General features: G+C 51.6%; 1 protein-coding gene across 4 annotated transcripts in view; it reads left to right on the top strand.

Annotated features, from left to right (window-relative positions):
- Positions 1-18,307, top strand: part of pde5ab (phosphodiesterase 5A, cGMP-specific, b) — a 60,305-nt gene that overhangs the window by 24,743 nt on the left and 17,255 nt on the right. For 2 of the 4 annotated variants that reach the window (XM_072718754.1, XM_072718756.1), the window contains exons 3-15: positions 215-304; positions 397-468; positions 553-642; positions 1,189-1,326; positions 4,028-4,095; positions 7,566-7,674; positions 7,773-7,857; positions 8,401-8,576; positions 9,582-9,632; positions 11,476-11,622; positions 12,682-12,807; positions 15,365-15,459; positions 16,120-16,207. In XM_072718754.1, the coding sequence (XP_072574855.1) occupies positions 215-304; positions 397-468; positions 553-642; positions 1,189-1,326; positions 4,028-4,095; positions 7,566-7,674; positions 7,773-7,857; positions 8,401-8,576; positions 9,582-9,632; positions 11,476-11,622; positions 12,682-12,807; positions 15,365-15,459; positions 16,120-16,207 (1,335 nt within the window). Of the gene's footprint in view, positions 1-214; positions 305-396; positions 469-552; positions 643-1,188; positions 1,327-4,027; positions 4,096-7,565; positions 7,675-7,772; positions 7,858-8,400; positions 8,577-9,581; positions 9,642-11,475; positions 11,623-12,681; positions 12,808-15,364; positions 15,460-16,119; positions 16,208-18,307 lie in introns of all 4 variants that reach the window. The other 2 variants (XM_072718753.1, XM_072718755.1) reach the window with 1 other exon arrangement.

Here is an 18,307-nt window from a genome sequence, read left to right as displayed (position 1 = left end):
GGTCAGGAGAGACTTTCGCCTACGTTGGATTGTGTTCAACTTCATATACTCTGCAACCACTTTCTCCTTGCGACGTATCTGTGATGTGATCTTCGTATGCCAGAAGTGTGACATTCCTCCATCCAGCCGTCTCCTATAACTGCTCCCAATGGACACTAACTCGCTCACCCAGAATGTGAGCATGATGGTCACCCTGCCAATCTCCTTCTTACAGGATCCCAGGTTCAACGCCGAAGTGGACCAGATCACAGGATACAAGACGCACAGCATCCTGTGCATGCCCATCAAGAACCACCGAGAGGAGGTGACTGACGCATTCCCCGTGTATCAGGAGCCTAGGTACGATCTAACCTGACACCTGTCTGCTCTCTGTCCCCCTCTGTCATTGGCTGACAGGTTGTGGGCGTAGCCCAAGCCATCAACAAGAAGTGTGGGAGGGATGGAACCTTCACGGAACAGGACGAGAAGGTCTGTCTCAGGATGTTGCATCTGAAACGCTGTCACATCCTCTCTGCATATACTTAACATGCCCCCCCCCCCCACCCCGAGCAGGACTTCTCCTCGTACCTGGCCTTCTGCGGGATCGTGCTCCACAACGCCCAGCTCTACGAGACATCGCAGCTGGAGAACCGACGCAATCAGGTGCAGCCTCCTCCATGGGGGGGGGCGGGGGGGGTGCCGCTGCAACCCTGCTTTGAGTATGAGAACGGCACTGATTTCAAAACAGACATGGCTGCTGCCTGCTGGGAAGGCAGATCGAGGCTTCGCCGGGGGAAACCCTCAGCCCTGCCGGGGAACCCTGTACCGCCGTATGAAGTGCCGATTGTTCTTCTGTCAGCATAATGACAAACCGAGGGGCCGTGAGGAGGGGGGTGTGTGCCCTGCGTGTGTGTTTCCTGCGTGTGTGTGTGACCTGCGTGTGTGTTTCCTGCGTGTGTGTGACCTGCTTGTGCGTGTGCCCTGCGTGTGTGTGACCTGCTTGTGCGTGTGTGACCTGCGTGTGTGTGCCCTGCGTGTGTGTGACCTGCTTGTGCGTGTGTGTGACCTGCGTGTGTGTGACCTGCTTGTGCGTGTGTGACCTGCGTGTGTGTGACCTGCTTGTGCGTGTGTGACCTGCGTGTGTGTGACCTGCTTGTGCGTGTGTGACCTGCGTGTGTGTGACCCTGCTTGTGCGTGTGTGTCCCGCAGGTACTGCTGGAGTTGGCCAGCCTCATCTTTGAGGAGCAGCAGTCGCTGGAGGTCCTCCTCAGGAAGATCGCCGCCACCATCCTGTCCTTCATGCAGGCGCAGTGCTGCACAGTGTTCATCGCCGGCGACGACGCCTTGGTGAGCCCCCCGCCCCCCCCCCCCCCCGTGGAAAGCTCAAACTGACAGTGACAGTGTTTACAGAGACCCCGGGGGCTGATTGTGAAAGTGTGTTTTTGTTTAAAATACAGTCCAAGCAAAAAAGATCGCAAGCTGTTCAGTTCCTTTGCTAAAATATGGAATAGTGCTGCATGTCAGCATGTCAACAATACAGCCCTTTGATGAGCCTGGTCACATGACTCTTTCCGACCACACAAAGAGAGGTCTGTGTAGCAGGGCGTCTGGGCCGTGGCCTGAGAGGGGTGTGGGCTGCATAGGGTGTGGCTTCTTACCCAGCGTAGGTCGTGTTTTGGGTCCGTCGCTCTGACCTGGAACGCGGCGGGTGTCGGGTTGACAGACAGGCCATTTTTCCATCTGGGGGGAGGCAGGGGGTTTGACTTAGCCGACCACTGACGAAATCTCGCTTCACCTCACAGAACAGGCCATTGTGTTTCGGCCGGAAGCCTCTTCAGATATTTCGGGAAGATGGGCAGTGCTTACGAAAGCAAGTCCTGGGTTTATTTTAGCTGCGGAGAAGCCGGCTAATTCCATCCCTAATGGGGACGTGTGTGTGGTTTGGACGAATGGTTTATGTATGCGGGAGTACGGGGTGGGGGCTGCTGGTGTGCTGGGAGGAAAAGGCAGAGAGCGGGGATTTTATTTTCCAGAAACAGCGGAGCCAGTCGTCGTTCGTGGTCCAGGTTGGAGGGGTGGAGGCGGGAATCACAGGTCGGGGGGGTCCATGGCCCCCATCTGTAAGGAACCATGACGACGAGCTCGCCGCCGAATCAACTTCATATTCCTCATCGTGGCCAAGGACACACAGAGTGTTTTCGAAATGTCAAGCAGAATCAGATTTATTACATGGTGCAGACAAATTGGATCAAATCCCCTGCTGATTTATTCAAACTAATAAACTGGTTTTTCCTTCTTCTTGCTGAATTATGACAACAGTGCATGAACATAATTTGGAAGTTTTAAACATCCAAGTTCCTTACACAATTTTGAAAGTTTGAGGATGATGGTTTATAGAAGAATGTAGCCAATCAGAATAAGGGGTTTCGCTTGCCCAGCCTCTCAGAGAGAGCCACCCCCTCCAGGTCATCATCTGGGTCACCAATCACAGAGCAGAATAATTTGCAGTGAGCAAATGAAAAATGGGGAAGGAGTACTTCTACGTATTCCTGCAGTGTCACACAAGAACAGCCCCAGAAATCCTTTTTAAATGAATGGATGGTTTGGATCCAGAACTGGACTGAGAAACATTTTGAATTGTTGTTGATAAAAAGTGTGATATGGTGGACATGCAGGAATTGCCTGCCAGGCCCGGCTGCTCTCGGCTTTTATGGTCATGTGCAAAGGTGACCCTGGATCCATGCTGGGTTGTGTAAGTCATCTGATGGCATGATTGCACCAGGGATTTTGGGTGGGGGCAGTCTTTGGGATAAATAGAGCAGCATAAACTCCTGGCCTCGGCCTGGGGCTGACAGAGGCCCTTAGAGCGGTACAGCCCTATGGAGAGGGGGGTGAAGATCTCAGCTTGTGCTGATCATGTGACCAGTCTGACCCTGACTCGGTTGGTCCTGGTGGGGGTGCGGAGGCACCGTGACCTCACTTCACACTGCGGGCCCTGTGATGCGTCGTTAACTGCACTGCACCGCACTGCTCGGTCGGTTTCCAGCAGCTGCGTCACGTCCTGGCTAAATATTTATAAACAAGCACGCAGTTCTCTCTGGTGGGGGGGGGGTTATCGTCGGCCAGGTGCCCATGGTGTCGCCACATTTCCAGGGAGATGATGTACATGGAGATAAACCAATATCTAATCACCTATAAATATCTTTAAATTAAAATTTAAATCTCCTAAATTTGCTATCAGGGGAAAAAAAAAAAGGACCGTAAGTATATTAAAAACAATACGTCAGTGTGTAACACAGGGGGATGTTTGGCCCTAGAGCTGTCTGGGATCTTTTATGGATGACGATGTGAAGAATCGGAGAAGAATGCAAGAACATAAGTCCTGGTGTTCTCATTGCCATGTAGGAGAAAGTGCAGAGTGACCCGCAGTTCCACCCCTGCTGTGCTTCGAGTCCTGTCTGGGTCTGTTGGGGCGCTTTATGGTATTGTCCAGAGGGGGCGTGCTTTAAACCTCACCGGGGGGGGTAGGGTAGTGCTAGCGTCAGGTGCCATTAATTCATGCAACAGAGGAGCTGTTCATTATCATCAGTTTTACATCCTGTGGTTTCAAAACTCTAGACTCAGTGGTTCTTTCCATCCATTATATCCTCTCCTGAGAGTGAGATATAAATATGACCTCATGGGGGAGCGGTGGAGAAGCAGGAACGGGTCACGGACCAGTGGATGGAACCAGGAGAGCCTTCAGTTGAAAACGTCTCTGCTAGCACATGTTACCCCGACCAGGGACCTCGGCTCGTCCCGCAGCTCAGAGCCGGGTCCAGTACATCCCTACAAGGCCGCCTGTGCGTGTGGGAATCCCGAAGTGACCTCATAGCTTGGCACTGCCCACAGGTGCCGTGTCACCGTGAGCACATCCCCCTCCTTGCCGCGCTCATTCAGCTCAAACGGTCCACACCAAACCAAACCGGGGGGTGTTCACAGCGTAATGGTCACTCACAGAAACCCTCAGCTGTAATGACCGCTCTCCTCCTCTCTGCCCGTGTTACAGAACTCCTTCTCCAGCGTCTTTCACATGGAGTACGAGGAGCTGTGCGAGGCCACCGACGCCCCCAAGAGGTAAACGGCCTCCGGCCGCCACCCTTAATCTTCAGCTGTCCAACAGAAGTGAAAAAGTGAAAGGCAGTGACGATAAACACAGTGAAAGGCAGTGACGATAAACACAGTGAAAGGCAGTGGCGATAAACACAGTGAAAGGCAGTGACGATAAACACAGTGAAAGGCAGTGACGATAAACACAGTGAAAGGCAGTGACGATAAACACAGTGAAAGGCAGTGGCGATAAACACAGTGAAAGGCAGTGACGATAAACACAGTGAAAGGCAGTGACGATAAACACAGTGAAAGGCAGTGACGATAAACTCAGGCTTCCTTACACTTGTGAGTCAGAACTGGGAAGAGACTTTTGAAGTCACTTTGACTGAATCTGCTTTTTAATCCAGTGCTCTGTGTTGGGGGGATATGCATGTATTACATTGTGGGAACCAAACACACACACAATGTGATAAAAACCTCTCTTTTTTTTGGGCCCCTCAAGGGTAAACTCAATTTCATAAAAATCTGTGACTGCAATCAAAACAACTAAAAATGGAAAAAGTCTCATATTTTGTTTGGTTACTTATGGTTAACATTAGGGCTGGGTTAGGGTTAAGGTCGTCATAATGTCGTCATTAGAGTTTCCCCATAGACATGAATGAAGAGTCCCCACAAAGATATAATTACAGACCATTTGTGTGTGTTTGTGAATGCGTCACGTCCTGTGAACGGTTCTGTGAAGCGCTCTTGGTTTGTTTATGTTCTCTCTCTGCAAGTGAAGCGGTCTCACTGGTGTCTCTGGGTGGCTTAGGGAGAACAAGAAGAGTCTGGAAAACATCCGGTGGTTTGGCCGACATTAAAAACAAGACAGAGACATTTTGTCAGTCAAAATGTCTTATGAAAAAAGACCCCTGTGGAATCTGTAGGAGGAAATTCTTCATCAGCGCTCTGCTGCTCACATTGACCTGCCATCATGAACCAGATCATGACTCCACCCACATTTCACCCAGCCAATCAGCTGCCAGAAGGCTGGCCACTCACCACTGTCAACCAGGAAGTGACTCCCCGTAGATTTCCAGTGGTCAGCTGAGGAATTCCCATGTTATATGAAACACCCCCCACCCTCTAGCACAGATCCTCACGGCTCACACTCTCATGCCATCATATCAACCAAATTCCCATAGTGTGAATGACGCAGTTGGGATTTTCCCATGACTAAGTGTCCATCGAGATTGTCAGCAAGTGCTAGGACGAGTCACAGCTTCTCTTCAGCTCCTGTCTGTGAGATCTCCAATGGCTCTTCGTCGACGAGGATGTTGCTCTGGGTCCCAGCGTAATTTTCAGTCCCTGCAAGTAGATGGCGGGACTAATCAGCCCAGGTACCTTGGCCGCCTGCCCTGGGTGGTCTGTCTGATGCCTGGGAGCGGTTGGGCACCAGGGGTGACTGTTATATTGCAGCTCCATGGGATGCTTAGTTGTCCTGCATACTGGGCGATAGTTTGCTGCATGTGTCAGAAGGATGTGGGGTTTCAAGAACTCTGGGACAGGATAAGACTAAAAAATCAACCAAAACACAAGCTGTCAGGCTCAAGGAGAATCTTTCATTGAAACCTTTGAGGGCATATGCTGTGGGCTTAGCAGTTTGGGTTGAAGGATAGAGTCTGAGTTGTAGCGAAGATGGTAGCTATTGATGCTGTTTCCTACACAAAAGAGCCAATGACTGAGTGTTTGTCACTGGACCACCTGAACTTTGAGATGTTTGAAACCCCAAGACAGATCCTTAGGCCAGTGAGGAAGAAGGGCATCTTTGGCAGGGCAAAAAGTCCCCTGTGAATCCTCACTCGATTGCTCTTATTTTGTGTTTCTGAACTGGTAAGCTTTTCCAAACTCTTTTATTTGTTACTTAGGATTCATTTTATCAACCATTGTCCAACCCCCCCCACCCCCCGGAATTCTTTAATTTAGAGGCTGGCCTCTAAACAGAGATAGTGAGGGGAAGAGAGAGCTGTGAATGCTGGCCGGAATCGGTGAAATGAAACAGATGCCGATCTGTAAACGAGTTTCTGCTGTTCGGTTATACTTTCGTGTCTTGGCTCTGCAGGAATGTTTACATTTTTAATAGACGGAAAAGACTCTTTTGTATACAAGAAACCGCTACAGTTTGGAGGACAGTAACTCTCAGCCCTTTTACTCCCGTTGCCGTCTTTCAGGGTCAGATCAGAGATTGCAGAGCGTAAACTCTGGCCATTGTAACTTTTACGATGACACTCCTCTGACAAACCGCGGTCCGCTCAAAGCCCCGAAAAGCCGTTTATTTGCAATCCCGTGATTGTGCTGTGCTGTGTTGGAGTCCTCCTTTTATGGCGTGCTGTAGATAGAATCACATCTACTGTCCTGTTTATGATTTCATAGGTTTTTATATAGCTGTATTGTGGGAACAGCATGACTTGGAAGGTCCCTTTTATGTGGATTTTGCCAGCTCTCGTCTGACAGCTTTTATGTCTGTTTTTATGGCTTCCAGAGTCAAAACCCCGAGAACAAACAGACAGTTAATGTGCTGTGAATCCTACCTTGAGCTCTGCTCTTTCTCTCTTTCCTCTCCCTTTTCCATCTCTTTTTGTCCCTGTCATTCTCTTTTCTCTTTCTTGTTGTCCCTGACTTTCTCTCTCTCGCTCTCTCTCTCTTTGTCCCTGTCTCTCTCTCTTTTTGTCCCTGTCATTCTCTTTGTTTCTCTCTCTATCCCACTTTCTGTGCCAGTTGTCAGGTTACTTTCTGTGCCAGTATCTGGTGGATTACTTGTTGGTCTCACATCCTCCCAGAACATGAGGTCAGAACCGGGCCGTCCTTCCAAAATCCAAGGCTGCGATTACCTCTTATAATTATAATGAGTTCTGCCTCTTTGATTTGCACCCTGACATGCAGTGATCCCAACAGGAAGTGACCTCGGACTCTTGTCATTGGCAGGAGTGTACACCATGAGTGTTTATGAACACCCAGAATGCAGTGAACGTACTTGTGTTCTCGGCACGAGCGTTGTTGCTAGCTTGGGATGCAAGGGATCATGGGATTGTTCTTGTTGGTGAGGATGCAGCCAATGCATCCTTCATATTTGGGGCAGGGCAAGAACGACACCCTGGGATTGTTACCATCCTCCGTACTTCTGCTCTTGAGTATTGGAGCTGTACTGGAGGATGACATCAAACAGGTACACGAGAACACAACGGTCAATTACACATATTAATAAACACCCTATCATTATAAACACATTTCTATCTGGGAAGTTACTGTACTTAAACAATCCCTGGGATTCTATCCTGATGATTTATTTGTATGTTTATAATCTTGGAGTTTCATCATCTGCATCTCTAACCATTGAACCACCTGACCTGAAGTTTAAATCAAGTTGACCCGTATATTAACCAGTGCTCAAAATGATTCTGCCGCAGTTTGGAAATGGTCACTGGACCTGGCCCGCTTCCCTCTCTCCCAAACAGAGACCATGATGTCAGCAAGATCAACTACATGTACGCCCAGTACGTGAGGAACACCATGGAGCCGCTGAACATCAGAGATGTCACCAAAGACAGGCGCTTCCCCTGGACGGTAAGCGTGGGAGCGCGTGGCCATGCCCGGTCTGGCACGTCCCGCTGCGCCCGTTCGCTGCTGACACGCCTCCCCTGCTTCTCTCCTTCTCACGGTAGAGTGAGAGCGTGGAACATTCCAGTGTGTCCTTCAAGAGCCTGCTTGGTACACCCATCAAAAACGGGAAGAAGGACAAAGTGATAGGTACCCTTTGATGGGGCTTTTCGATGTTTGGGGTGTCGAGGAGGTGATGCTGACATTTCCGTAATCACTAGGAGGATGAAATGGACCTTTCCATTTATGAGGGAAGTTACCGGAAAAGGGCACTGATTATGGCTGTAAACACGGCTCTAACTCCCTCTATACATGAGAACCGTCTGACCCTGAGACATCCATCCCCTTTGATTCGATTTTCTCAAGGTCATCAGAATGCTGGAGCTTTGTGACTCATCCATTAAATAAATAACAGTGTATCAGGGAGTGACACGGCATCTGAATGCAGAGTGCTGTTATGCACGCTGGGCGAGCAGGGCCGCTCGCTCGCCTCGCCTCACCTCGCCTCGCCTCATTAACGAGGCCTCACTTTGCCCCTCATTTAAAGCTTTACAGGCCCATGCATAATGAATGACCCAGCAGCACAAACAGGCCCTCACTCTCTACACACACTCATACCTTCCTGTCGGCCGTCTCGACGGCCGTGACCTCCTCATGAACCTCGCATCATTTTTTTCTCTCCGCCGCTTGGAGGTGTCTGCCAGCTGGTGAACAAGATGGACGACGCATCGGGAAAGGTGAAAGCCTTCAACAGGAACGACGAGCAGTTCCTGGAGGCCTTCGCCGTCTTCTGCGGCCTGGGCATCCAGAACACCCAGATGTACGAAACCGTGGAGCGTGCCATGGTGAAACAGGAAGTCACGCTGGAGGTAAGAGGAAGGAGCCGTTGTGGACGTAGGGCATCTATTTCACACATATAACATTGTTTATTCCATAATACACATGCATAACAGTGTGACCCACAAAATATTCATGCAGTTTTGCAAATGGAAAAGCTTTTGTTGACGTAGTTTTGTCACTAGACGTCTTCCATAGTACAAATTGGTCTTCCATTTTTTTTTGTATCATAGCATATCCCATAATGCACAGCAGCTCCCTGCAGTGGAACCCACCTCTCTGTGGCCCCAGCCTTATGTCCCATTGACTTTGTCCCCCCACCACAGCTGTCCCTGTGTCCCTACAGTTAATAGGGCTGCCCCCCCCCCTCCCCACTACCCTCACTACAGCTACTGACCTGATTAATGTGAACACACACATACACTTGTTGTTTTCCTGTTCTGTTCATCCTGATCACTAAAGAAGGGCCAGTGCTCACCAGCTGCAGAAATCATATGGACAATAAGTTTGTTCTAGAATATTCCTTTCTATGTCATGGAGATTCTCATTTACCTGTTTACACACATGACCATGCGTGATAAGTGGTGGATTTATTGGTTTAATGTGTTTTTTCCTTTTCACATGCAAATGTGCATCGCCGGTAACTGAATACATGCCCGTGTGTGTGTCTGCGTGTGTGTGTCTGCGTGTGTGTGTGCGTGTGTGTGCGTGTGTGTGCTTGTGTCTGCGTGTGTGTGCGTGTGTCTGCGTGTGTGTGCGTGTGTGTCTGCGTGTGTGTGTCTGCGTGTGTGTGTGCGTGTGTCTGCGTGTGTGTGTCTGCGTGTGTGTGTGCGTGTGTCTGCGTGTGTGTGCTTGTGTCTGCGTGTGTGTGCGTGTGTCTGCGTGTGTGTGCGTGTGTGTCTGCGTGTGTGTGTCTGCGTGTGTGTGTGCGTGTGTCTGCGTGTGTGCGCTTGTGTCTGCGTGTGTGTGTGTGCGTGTGTCTGCGTGTGTGTGCCTGTGTCTGCGTGTGTGTGTGTGTGTGCTTATGTGTCACCTAGGTCCTGTCCTACCACGCCTCCGCAGCGGAGGAAGAGACTCGGGCCCTCCAGGTAACCGCGGTAAATTATAATTTATTACGACACCTCTGGGGAGTGACAGCACTGTTAGCAACCACGACACAGGCGGACAGAGATGAGGAACCGGGGAGACGAGAGGAGCGAAGATGGAGCGATGGAGGGGAGGGAGGTGCAGGAAGACGGGCCATGCATTAAAGAGCATCTGTCTGCTCTTTATGGCCCAACTGCCAGTGGCTGGAGACGATGACAGATTCTCCTTTAGTGAGCTGCAGAGAACAGCTCATTGATTATTAATGCCTGGTGGGCAGCCGGGGCCTGTGGGAAGGGCTTCCCCTGTGTGTGTGCGTCTGTCACAGAGTGTGTGGCTCTATATGACACTGTCAGGCTGAGAACGTCTTTGGGTGAGCGTGTGTGATACTATCAGGTACTGAGTGTCTTTGAGTGAGCATCTGTGATACTACCAGGTACTGAGTGTCTTTGAGTGAGCATCTGTGATACTATCAGGTACTGAGTGTCTGGGTGAGCATCTGTGATACTATCAGGTACTGAGTGTCTGGGTGAGCGTGTGTGATACTATCAGGTACTGAGTGTCTTTGAGTGAGCATCTGTGATACTACCAGGTACTGAGTGTCTTTGGGTGAGCATCTGTGATACTATCAGGTACTGAGTGTCTGGGTGAGCGTGTGTGATACTACCAGGTACTGAGTGTCTTTGGGTGAGCGTGTGTGATACTATCAGGTACTGAGTGTCTTTGAGTGAGCATCTGTGATACTACCAGGTACTGAGTGTCTGGGTGAGCGTGTGTGATACTATCAGGTACTGAGTATCTTTGAGTGAGCATCTGTGATACTACCAGGTACTGAGTGTCTTTGGGTGAGCATCTGTGATACTATCAGGTACTGAGTGTCTGGGTGAGCGTGTGTGATACTATCAGGTACTGAGTATCTTTGAGTGAGCATCTGTGATACTACCAGGTACTGAGTGTCTTTGGGTGAGCATGTGTGATACTATCAGGTACTGAGTGTCTTTGGGTGAGCATGTGTGATACTACCAGGTACTGAGTGTCTTTGGGTGAGCATGTGTGATACTATTAGGTACTGAGTGTCTTTGGGTGAGCGTGTGTGATACTATCAGGTACTGAGTGTCTTTGGGTGAGCGTGTGTGATACTATGAGGTACTTTGTGTCTTTGGGTGAGCGTGTGTGATACTATCAGGTACTGAGTGTCTTTGGGTGAGCGTCTATGATACTATCAGGTACTGAGTGTCTTTGGGTGAGCGTGTGTGATACTATGAGGTACTTTGTGTCTTTGGGTGAGCGTGTGTGATACTATCAGGTACTGAGTGTCTTTGGGTGAGCGTCTATGATACTATCAGGTACTGAGTGTCTTTGGGTGAGCGTGTGTGATACTATGAGGTACTTTGTGTCTTTGGGTGAGCGTCTATGATACTATCAGGTACTGAGTGTCTTTGGGTGAGCGTGTGTGATACTATGAGGTACTTTGTGTCTTTGGGTGAGCGTGTGTGATACTATCAGGTACTGAGTGTCTTTGGGTGAGCGTCTATGATACTATCAGGTACTGAGTGTCTTTGGGTGAGCGTGTGTGATACTATGAGGTACTTTGTGTCTTTGGGTGAGCGTCTATGATACTATCAGGTACTGAGTGTCTTTGGGTGAGCGTGTGTGATACTATGAGGTACTTTGTGTCTTTGGGTGAGCGTCTATGATACTATCAGGTACTGAGTGTCTTTGGGTGAGCATGTGTGATACTATTAGGTACTGTATGTCTTTCGGTGAGTGTGTATGATACTACCAGGTACAGAGTGTCTTTGGGTAAGCATGTGTGGTGTGCACTCTCTCACACTCCTCTCCTCGCAGGCCTCCTCCATCCCTTCGGCCCAGTCTCTGCAGCTCCTGGAGTTCAGCTTCAGTGACTTCGACCTATCGGACATGGAGACGACACAGGCCACTGTGCGCATGTTCGTGGACCTCAGCCTGGTGCAAAACTTCCAGATGAAGTACAAGGTAGCACATTTCTTCCCTGCCGGACATAGTCCATACCCAGTTTACCACCATTTCCCTTCGGAGTGTGAACGTTACACAAATGCAGCCCACCGTTGAATCAGAAAGAAAGCTAAAGTAGCCAAACAGGACCAGCATTCCTTGTCAGTGAGTGTGTCCTGCCTTGCACTGTTCGCTGTTTATGCCTGTAGCATATTTCATTGAACCGATCTAAAGCCAAGCACATGAAACGTCATTTTGATCTCTACGGTGTCTGGGAAAGGCTTTTGATTTTGCTATTCATCAAAGGTTGGTGTCTCAGCAGGGGAACTACCATTGGAGCCTTCAGCCAAGCACCTGTCCTGCTGTGATTGAGCAGATATTCCACCGTATTACTTGGTGACAGTTTGAAATGATCTCTCACTCTGGACACAAACATCACATTAAGATGCAAATGCTGACAGATAAGGCAGTGAGCCGACAGTGTGAAAACAGCATGCTGGCTGACTGAATTCGTGCCTTTGCTCTCTTTTCCAGAAGCTTTCTCAGTCTCTCACTAAATTCACTATTTAATTCTCACTCATCTCTGGAACGTGGATTAAACACTGCAGCTTGGTAAAGGCGCTGTCGAGTTTGGGGAGCGACAGTGACGTAAAACCGAAGAGAGGCTTGTTTACTGTTCACGCGGGGTTTACTGTGTGCTAAATTCTGCTAGCACGGATGTGAGAATCATCGTGTTATGTTACCATCGAATGGTAGTGGAATTAGCATTCACATGTGTACATTTGCATTATGAATCTATTCAGCTGGTTTGTAATACTTTTTTAAGCAGGGGACCAATCAGATGGCAGTGATGCCACCAGCTTGGTTTAAGCTCACTTTCAGCCCTGCTAGTGAACAGGGCCGTGTGTTCACGGGTGTGGGTGGTGGTGAAAAAGTGCCATGAGTGCTACCTAATGGTGCTTCTTAGTAGTTGATTTTACGTCAGTGTTAGCATTCCATACCTCCCTCTGCTTCTCCTACCTGCTCATCTGCCTTCCTCCTCCTCTCTCTCTACCTCCCTCTCTGCCTGTGTTGCCCCAGAGCCTCTGCCAGTGGGTCCTCAGTGTAAAGAAGAACTACAGGAAGAATGTGGCCTATCACAACTGGAGGCACGCCTTCAACACCTCACAGTGCATGTTCGCCATGCTGAAGTCTGGCCACATGCAGGTCAGTGCCAAAGCCGGCAGGGTGCGGGTCAGGATGCGGGTCAGTGCCAAAGCCGGCAGGATGCGGGTCAGGGTGCGGGTCAGTGCCAAAGCCGGCAGGGTGCGGGTCAGGATGCGGGTCAGTGCCAAAGCCGGCAGGATGCGGGTCAGTGCCAAAGCCGGCAGGGTGCGGGTCAGGATGCGGCTCAGTGCCAGAGCCGGCAGGGTGCGGGTCAGGGTGCGGGTCAGTGCCAAAGCTGGCAGGATGCGGGTCAGGGTGCGAGTCAGTGCCAAAGCCGGCAGGAAGCGGATCAGGATGCGGCTCAGTGCCAGAGCCGGCAGGGTGTGGGTCAGGATGCGGCTCAGTGCCAGAGCCGGCAGGGTGCGGGTCAGGGTGCGGGTCAGTGCCAAAGCCGGCAGGAAGCGGGTCAGGGTGCGGGTCAGTACCAAAGCTGGCAGGATGCGGGTCAGGGTGCGGGTCAGTGCCAGAGCCGGCAGGGTGCGGGTCAGTGCCAGAGCCGGCAGGGTGCGGGTCAGGGTGCGAGTCAGTGCCAAAGCTGGCAGGGTGCGGGTCAGGGTGCGGGTCAGTGCCAAAGCCGGCAGGGTGCGGGTCAGGGTGCGAGTCAGTGCCAAAGCCAGCAGGGTGCGGGTCAGTGCCAGAGCCGGCAGGGTGCGGGTCAGGGTGCGAGTCAGTGCCAAAGCTGGCAGGGTGCGGGTCAGGGTATGGGTCAGTGCCAAAGTCAGCAGGGTGCGGGTCAGGGTGCGGGTCAGTGCCAAAGCCGGCAGGAAGCGGGTCAGGGTGCGGGTCAGTGCCAAAGCCGGCAGGAAGCGGGTCAGGGTGCGGGTCAGTGCCAAAGCTGGCAGGGTGCGGGTCAGGGTGCGGGTCAGGATGCGGGTCAGTGCCAAAGCCGGCAGGGTGCGGGTCAGGGTGCGGGTCAGTACCAAAGCTGGCAGGATGCGGGTCAGGGTGCGGGTCAGTGCCAGAGCCGGCAGGGTGCGGGTCAGGGTGCGGGTCAGTGCCAAAGCCGGCAGGGTGCGGGTCAGGGTGCGAGTCAGTGCCAAAGCCAGCAGGGTGCGGGTCAGGGTGCGAGTCAGTGCCAAAGCTGGCAGGATGCGGGTCAGGGTGCGGGTCAGTGCCAGAGCCGGCAGGGTGCGGGTCAGGGTGCGGGTCAGTGCCAAAGCCGGCAGGGTGCGGGTCAGGGTGCGGGTCAGGGTGCGAGTCAGTGCCAAAGCCAGCAGGGTGCGGGTCAGTGCCAGAGCCGGCAGGGTGCGGGTCAGGGTGCGAGTCAGTGCCAAAGCTGGCAGGGTGCGGGTCAGGGTGCGGGTCAGTGCCAAAGCCGGCAGGGTGCGGGTCAGGGTGCGAGTCAGTGCCAAAGCCAGCAGGGTGCGGGTCAGTGCCAGAGCCGGCAGGGTGCGGGTCAGGGTGCGAGTCAGTGCCAAAGCTGGCAGGGTGCGGGTCAGGGTATGGGTCAGTGCCAAAGTCAGCAGGGTGCGGGTCAGGGTGCGGGTCAGTGCCAAAGCCGGCAGGAAGCGGGTCAGGGTGCGGGTCAGTGCCAAAGCCGGCAGGAAGCGGGTCAGGGTGCGGGTCAGTGCCAAAGCCGGCAGGGTGCGGGTCAGGGTGCGGGTCAGGATGCGGGTCAGTGCCAAAGCCGGCAGGGTGCGGGTCAGGGTGCGAGTCAGTGCCAAAGCCGGCAGGAAGCGGGTCAGTGCCAAAGCCAGCAGGGTGCGGGTCAGTGCCAGAGCCGGCAGGGTGCGGGTCAGGGTGCGAGTCAGTGCCAAAGCCAGCAGGGTGCGGGTCAGTGCCAGAGCCGGCAGGGTGCGGGTCAGGGTGCGGGTCAGTGCCAGAGCCGGCAGGGTGCGGGTCAGGGTGCGAGTCAGTGCCAAAGCCGGCAGGGTGCGGGTCAGGGTGCGGGTCAGTGCCAGAGCCGGCAGGGTGCGGGTCAGGGTGCGAGTCAGTGCCAAAGCTGGCAGGGTGCGGGTCAGGATGCGGCTCAGTGCCAGAGCCGGCAGGGTGCGGGTCAGGATGTGGCTCAGTGCCAGAGCCGGCAGGGTGCGGGTCAGGGTGCGGGTCAGTACCAAAGCCGGCAGGATGCGGGTCAGGATGCGGGTCAGTGCCAGAGCCGGCAGGGTGCGGGTCAGGGTGCGGGTCAGTGCCAAAGCCGGCAGGGTGCGGGTCAGGGTGCGGGTCAGGATGCGGGTCAGGGTGCGGGTCAGGATGCGGGTCAGTGCCAAAGCCGGCAGGGTGCGGGTCAGGGTGCGGGTCAGTGCCAAAGCCGGCAGGGTGCGGGTCAGGGTGCGGGTCAGTGCCAAAGCCGGCAGGGTGCGGGTCAGGGTGCGGGTCAGTGCCAAAGCCGGCAGGAAGCGGGTCAGGGTGCGGGTCAGGGTGCGGGTCAGTGCCAAAGCCGGCAGGAAGCGGGTCAGGGTGCGGGTCAGGGTGCGGGTCAGTGCCAAAGCCGGCAGGAAGCGGGTCAGGGTCAACTGCTAAGATTCCTGTGGAGATGATCTAACAGACTGGAATAATGTTGCCTGTATCACTCTATCTCTGTTTCTAGTGTCTCTTTCTCCTCTTTGGTACACAGGGCAAGATGAGTGACCTAGAGATCCTGGCGCTGATGATCGCCACCCTAAGCCATGACCTTGACCACAGAGGGGTCAACAACTCTTACATCCAGAGGTGGGAAAGGCCCCTGAACTGCTCATCTTCATTATCTGGGTGGTGTCCTTACTGTGGATCCATGGAAAGCTGTCTCCTGGTCCTACTCTGTGCTCCAAAGGGTCTATTTTGGGGGCAAGACTGAGGAACAGTGTATGTTTGTGTAAGGATGCAGACATTTAGTAAGTCTGGAGTGGGTGAATATTGCACTGTGGGTCAATGAAAGTATGTGTGGTAATTATAGCACATCTTGGTATGGTACACATTTCATGGAAGTATGGAATTATGTGTGATAGTGGGAATTACTACAGGTCCGAATATGTAACAATATCGCTACTGTGTGCCCTTTTAGTGTATGTGAAGTTATTTATGTATGTGAGTGTTAGTATATTAGATACTTGCATGGCTGATCGTGTTTATGGGGATTAAGTGTATGAATTCCAGCATTAGCCACTTGCATACCTGACAGTGTATATCATGTTATTTATGGTGTGCATATGTGTGTGTTTGCCTGATAAGAACATAAGAACATAAGAACTATACAAACGAGAGGAGGCCATTCGGCCCATCGAGCTCGCTTGGGGAGAACTTAACTCATGCTGTATGTGAGCTTGTGTAAGCGTGTGAAGGTTAGCATTAGCTGTGTGGCTACCTGATGGTGTCTGTGTCTAACCCTGTCAGGAGTGAGCATCCACTGGCTCAGCTCTACTGCCACTCCACCATGGAGCACCACCACTTTGACCAGTGCCTCATGATCCTCAACAGCCCGGTAAGTGGCGGCTGGGGTCTGCATTCATGCACCACCACCCCCAAACCTTCTACACCCCCATGGGCACCGCGCCTGGACACTCGGTGCCGGCTGGATTAGTGAGCCAGCGAGCTAACTGTGTGCTGGCAAGTAAGAGGAGTGTGTTCCTCACATGCTCTGTGTTGGTATGTACAGTTAAGTGCACGATCCGCCTCACTGCACGACCGGTCTTCGGTCCCGTTTTTAGTCCAGCCAAGAGATAGGCGAATGACATCGGTTAAGCGCACGATCCGCTTACGTGCACACACTCATTCGGCCCGGCCTGCATGTGGCTAATGCATATTGAGTTCGGATATCTGCACGCCTAAAATCTCTCAAATTTGGCTACAGTTAATTAAAGTTTAGTGAGACATCTCGTACGACCAAAGCGTTATCACTTGCAGAACGAATCGACGGTTTAAATCGACTGCACAGAAAAGAAAGTCAGGCGGCAGTCGCGAAGCATTTTGACGTTCATCCTAGCCAAATTTCACGCATTCTTAAAAAACAAAGAGCAGCTGCTCCAGAGATGGCAGAATAACACCAACGCTGACAGAAAACGCAACCGAACAGGCAAGGCTGTTACTAAATCGTAAAAACAGACGATTAAGGACTACTTTTCGTAGCGTTAAACAGAACATTACGTGTTATGTGCTTGGACTATATTATACTGTCATGCTTGCCGTCATTGCGGTATGTACAGAACATGTTTTGCTGATTGAGATTCAGTGTGTAGTTCTTGTAGCGTCAGGTTTGTAGCGACGGGTACGGTGGGGGTGCACTTGATAACCACGTGGGTGGGTCAATACGGATAAGCGCAAGATGTAGTCTGGACCGGAGGCCGCGCACTTAACCGGATTCGACTGTATATCATTCCTGGCGGTTTAAACATGTCAAAACTGTACAGCTCTGGAAAAAAATAAGAGACCACAGCAAAAATTTTAGTTCCACACATTTCTCAATATGCGGGTTTGCACCTGTGTAAAGTGTCATTTTATTTGCTCGACGGCCATGATGGCAGCAGAGGTGGAATCACAGACAGTGTTTAGCAAGTCAGTCTCCTATCTAATCGACTCATTATGTATCTCCTTCCATCTTTCCATCCTTCCATCTGCTGTTCGGCTCGTCCGTTTAAAGGGTAGAGGTGCTGCACTTTATTACATAATTCATTTGCTAAGCATCACCTGTATCTTCTGTAGTTTGATAGATAATCATTTATAATAATTTAATTGCTCCCAGTTTTTCCCAAGGGGCATGTTTTGGTGCGACCTTTGAGGGCCCAGCAGCATGGACAGGTTGTTATTTTATCACGGTTCAGTTCCTTAATAGTATACTGCTTATTTCTTCCTTTTTAGATATTCATTGTTTTCCCCCCAAGCGGTCTGGGTGACAGAGCCCTTCCCGTTTCCTTTGCTGTCACATATGTGCTTTAGGGTAGGGGATGGGTGCCATTACTGTTTATCTAGATTTTGGAGACCTACAGAAGCCTTTTATGGGATTAAAGGTCACACATTTTACTTAGAGGTCATTACATTTATATAATATTAAATGGCAATATATAAAATTGACTTTCATCCATCCATCAATCCATCCATCCATCCAACCAAGCACTCACCTTTGTGCCTTTAAATTGATCTAAATCAATTTATTGTCACAAAACATGAACATAAATAAGGGACATTACAAGCCCTACATATGTGTTAGTGTTACAGTATAATCCCTTCCAGCCATGTCACAGCCCCGTTACAGTGTAATCCCTCCCAGTCATGTCACAGCCCCGTTACAGTGTAATCCCTTCCAGTCATGTCACAGCCCCGTTACAGTGTAATCCCTCACAGCCACGTCACAGCCCCGTTACAGTGTAATCCCTACCAGTCATGTCACAGCCCCGTTACAGTGTAATCCCTCCCAGCCACGTCACAGCCCCGTTACAGTGTAATCCCTCACAGCCACGTCACAGCCCCGTTACAGTGTAATCCCTCACAGCCACGTCACAGCCCCGTTACAGTGTAATCCCTCACAGCCACGTCACAGCCCCGTTGCAGTGTAATCCCTCCCAGCCACGTCACAGCCCCGTTACAG

Source organism: Paramormyrops kingsleyae, chromosome 12 (genome assembly GCF_048594095.1).
Source record: "Paramormyrops kingsleyae isolate MSU_618 chromosome 12, PKINGS_0.4, whole genome shotgun sequence".
NCBI classification, from domain to species: domain Eukaryota; kingdom Metazoa; phylum Chordata; class Actinopteri; order Osteoglossiformes; family Mormyridae; genus Paramormyrops; species Paramormyrops kingsleyae.
The sequence above is the reverse complement of the archived record's forward strand: the minus strand, read 5'-3'. Positions and strand labels throughout refer to the sequence as shown.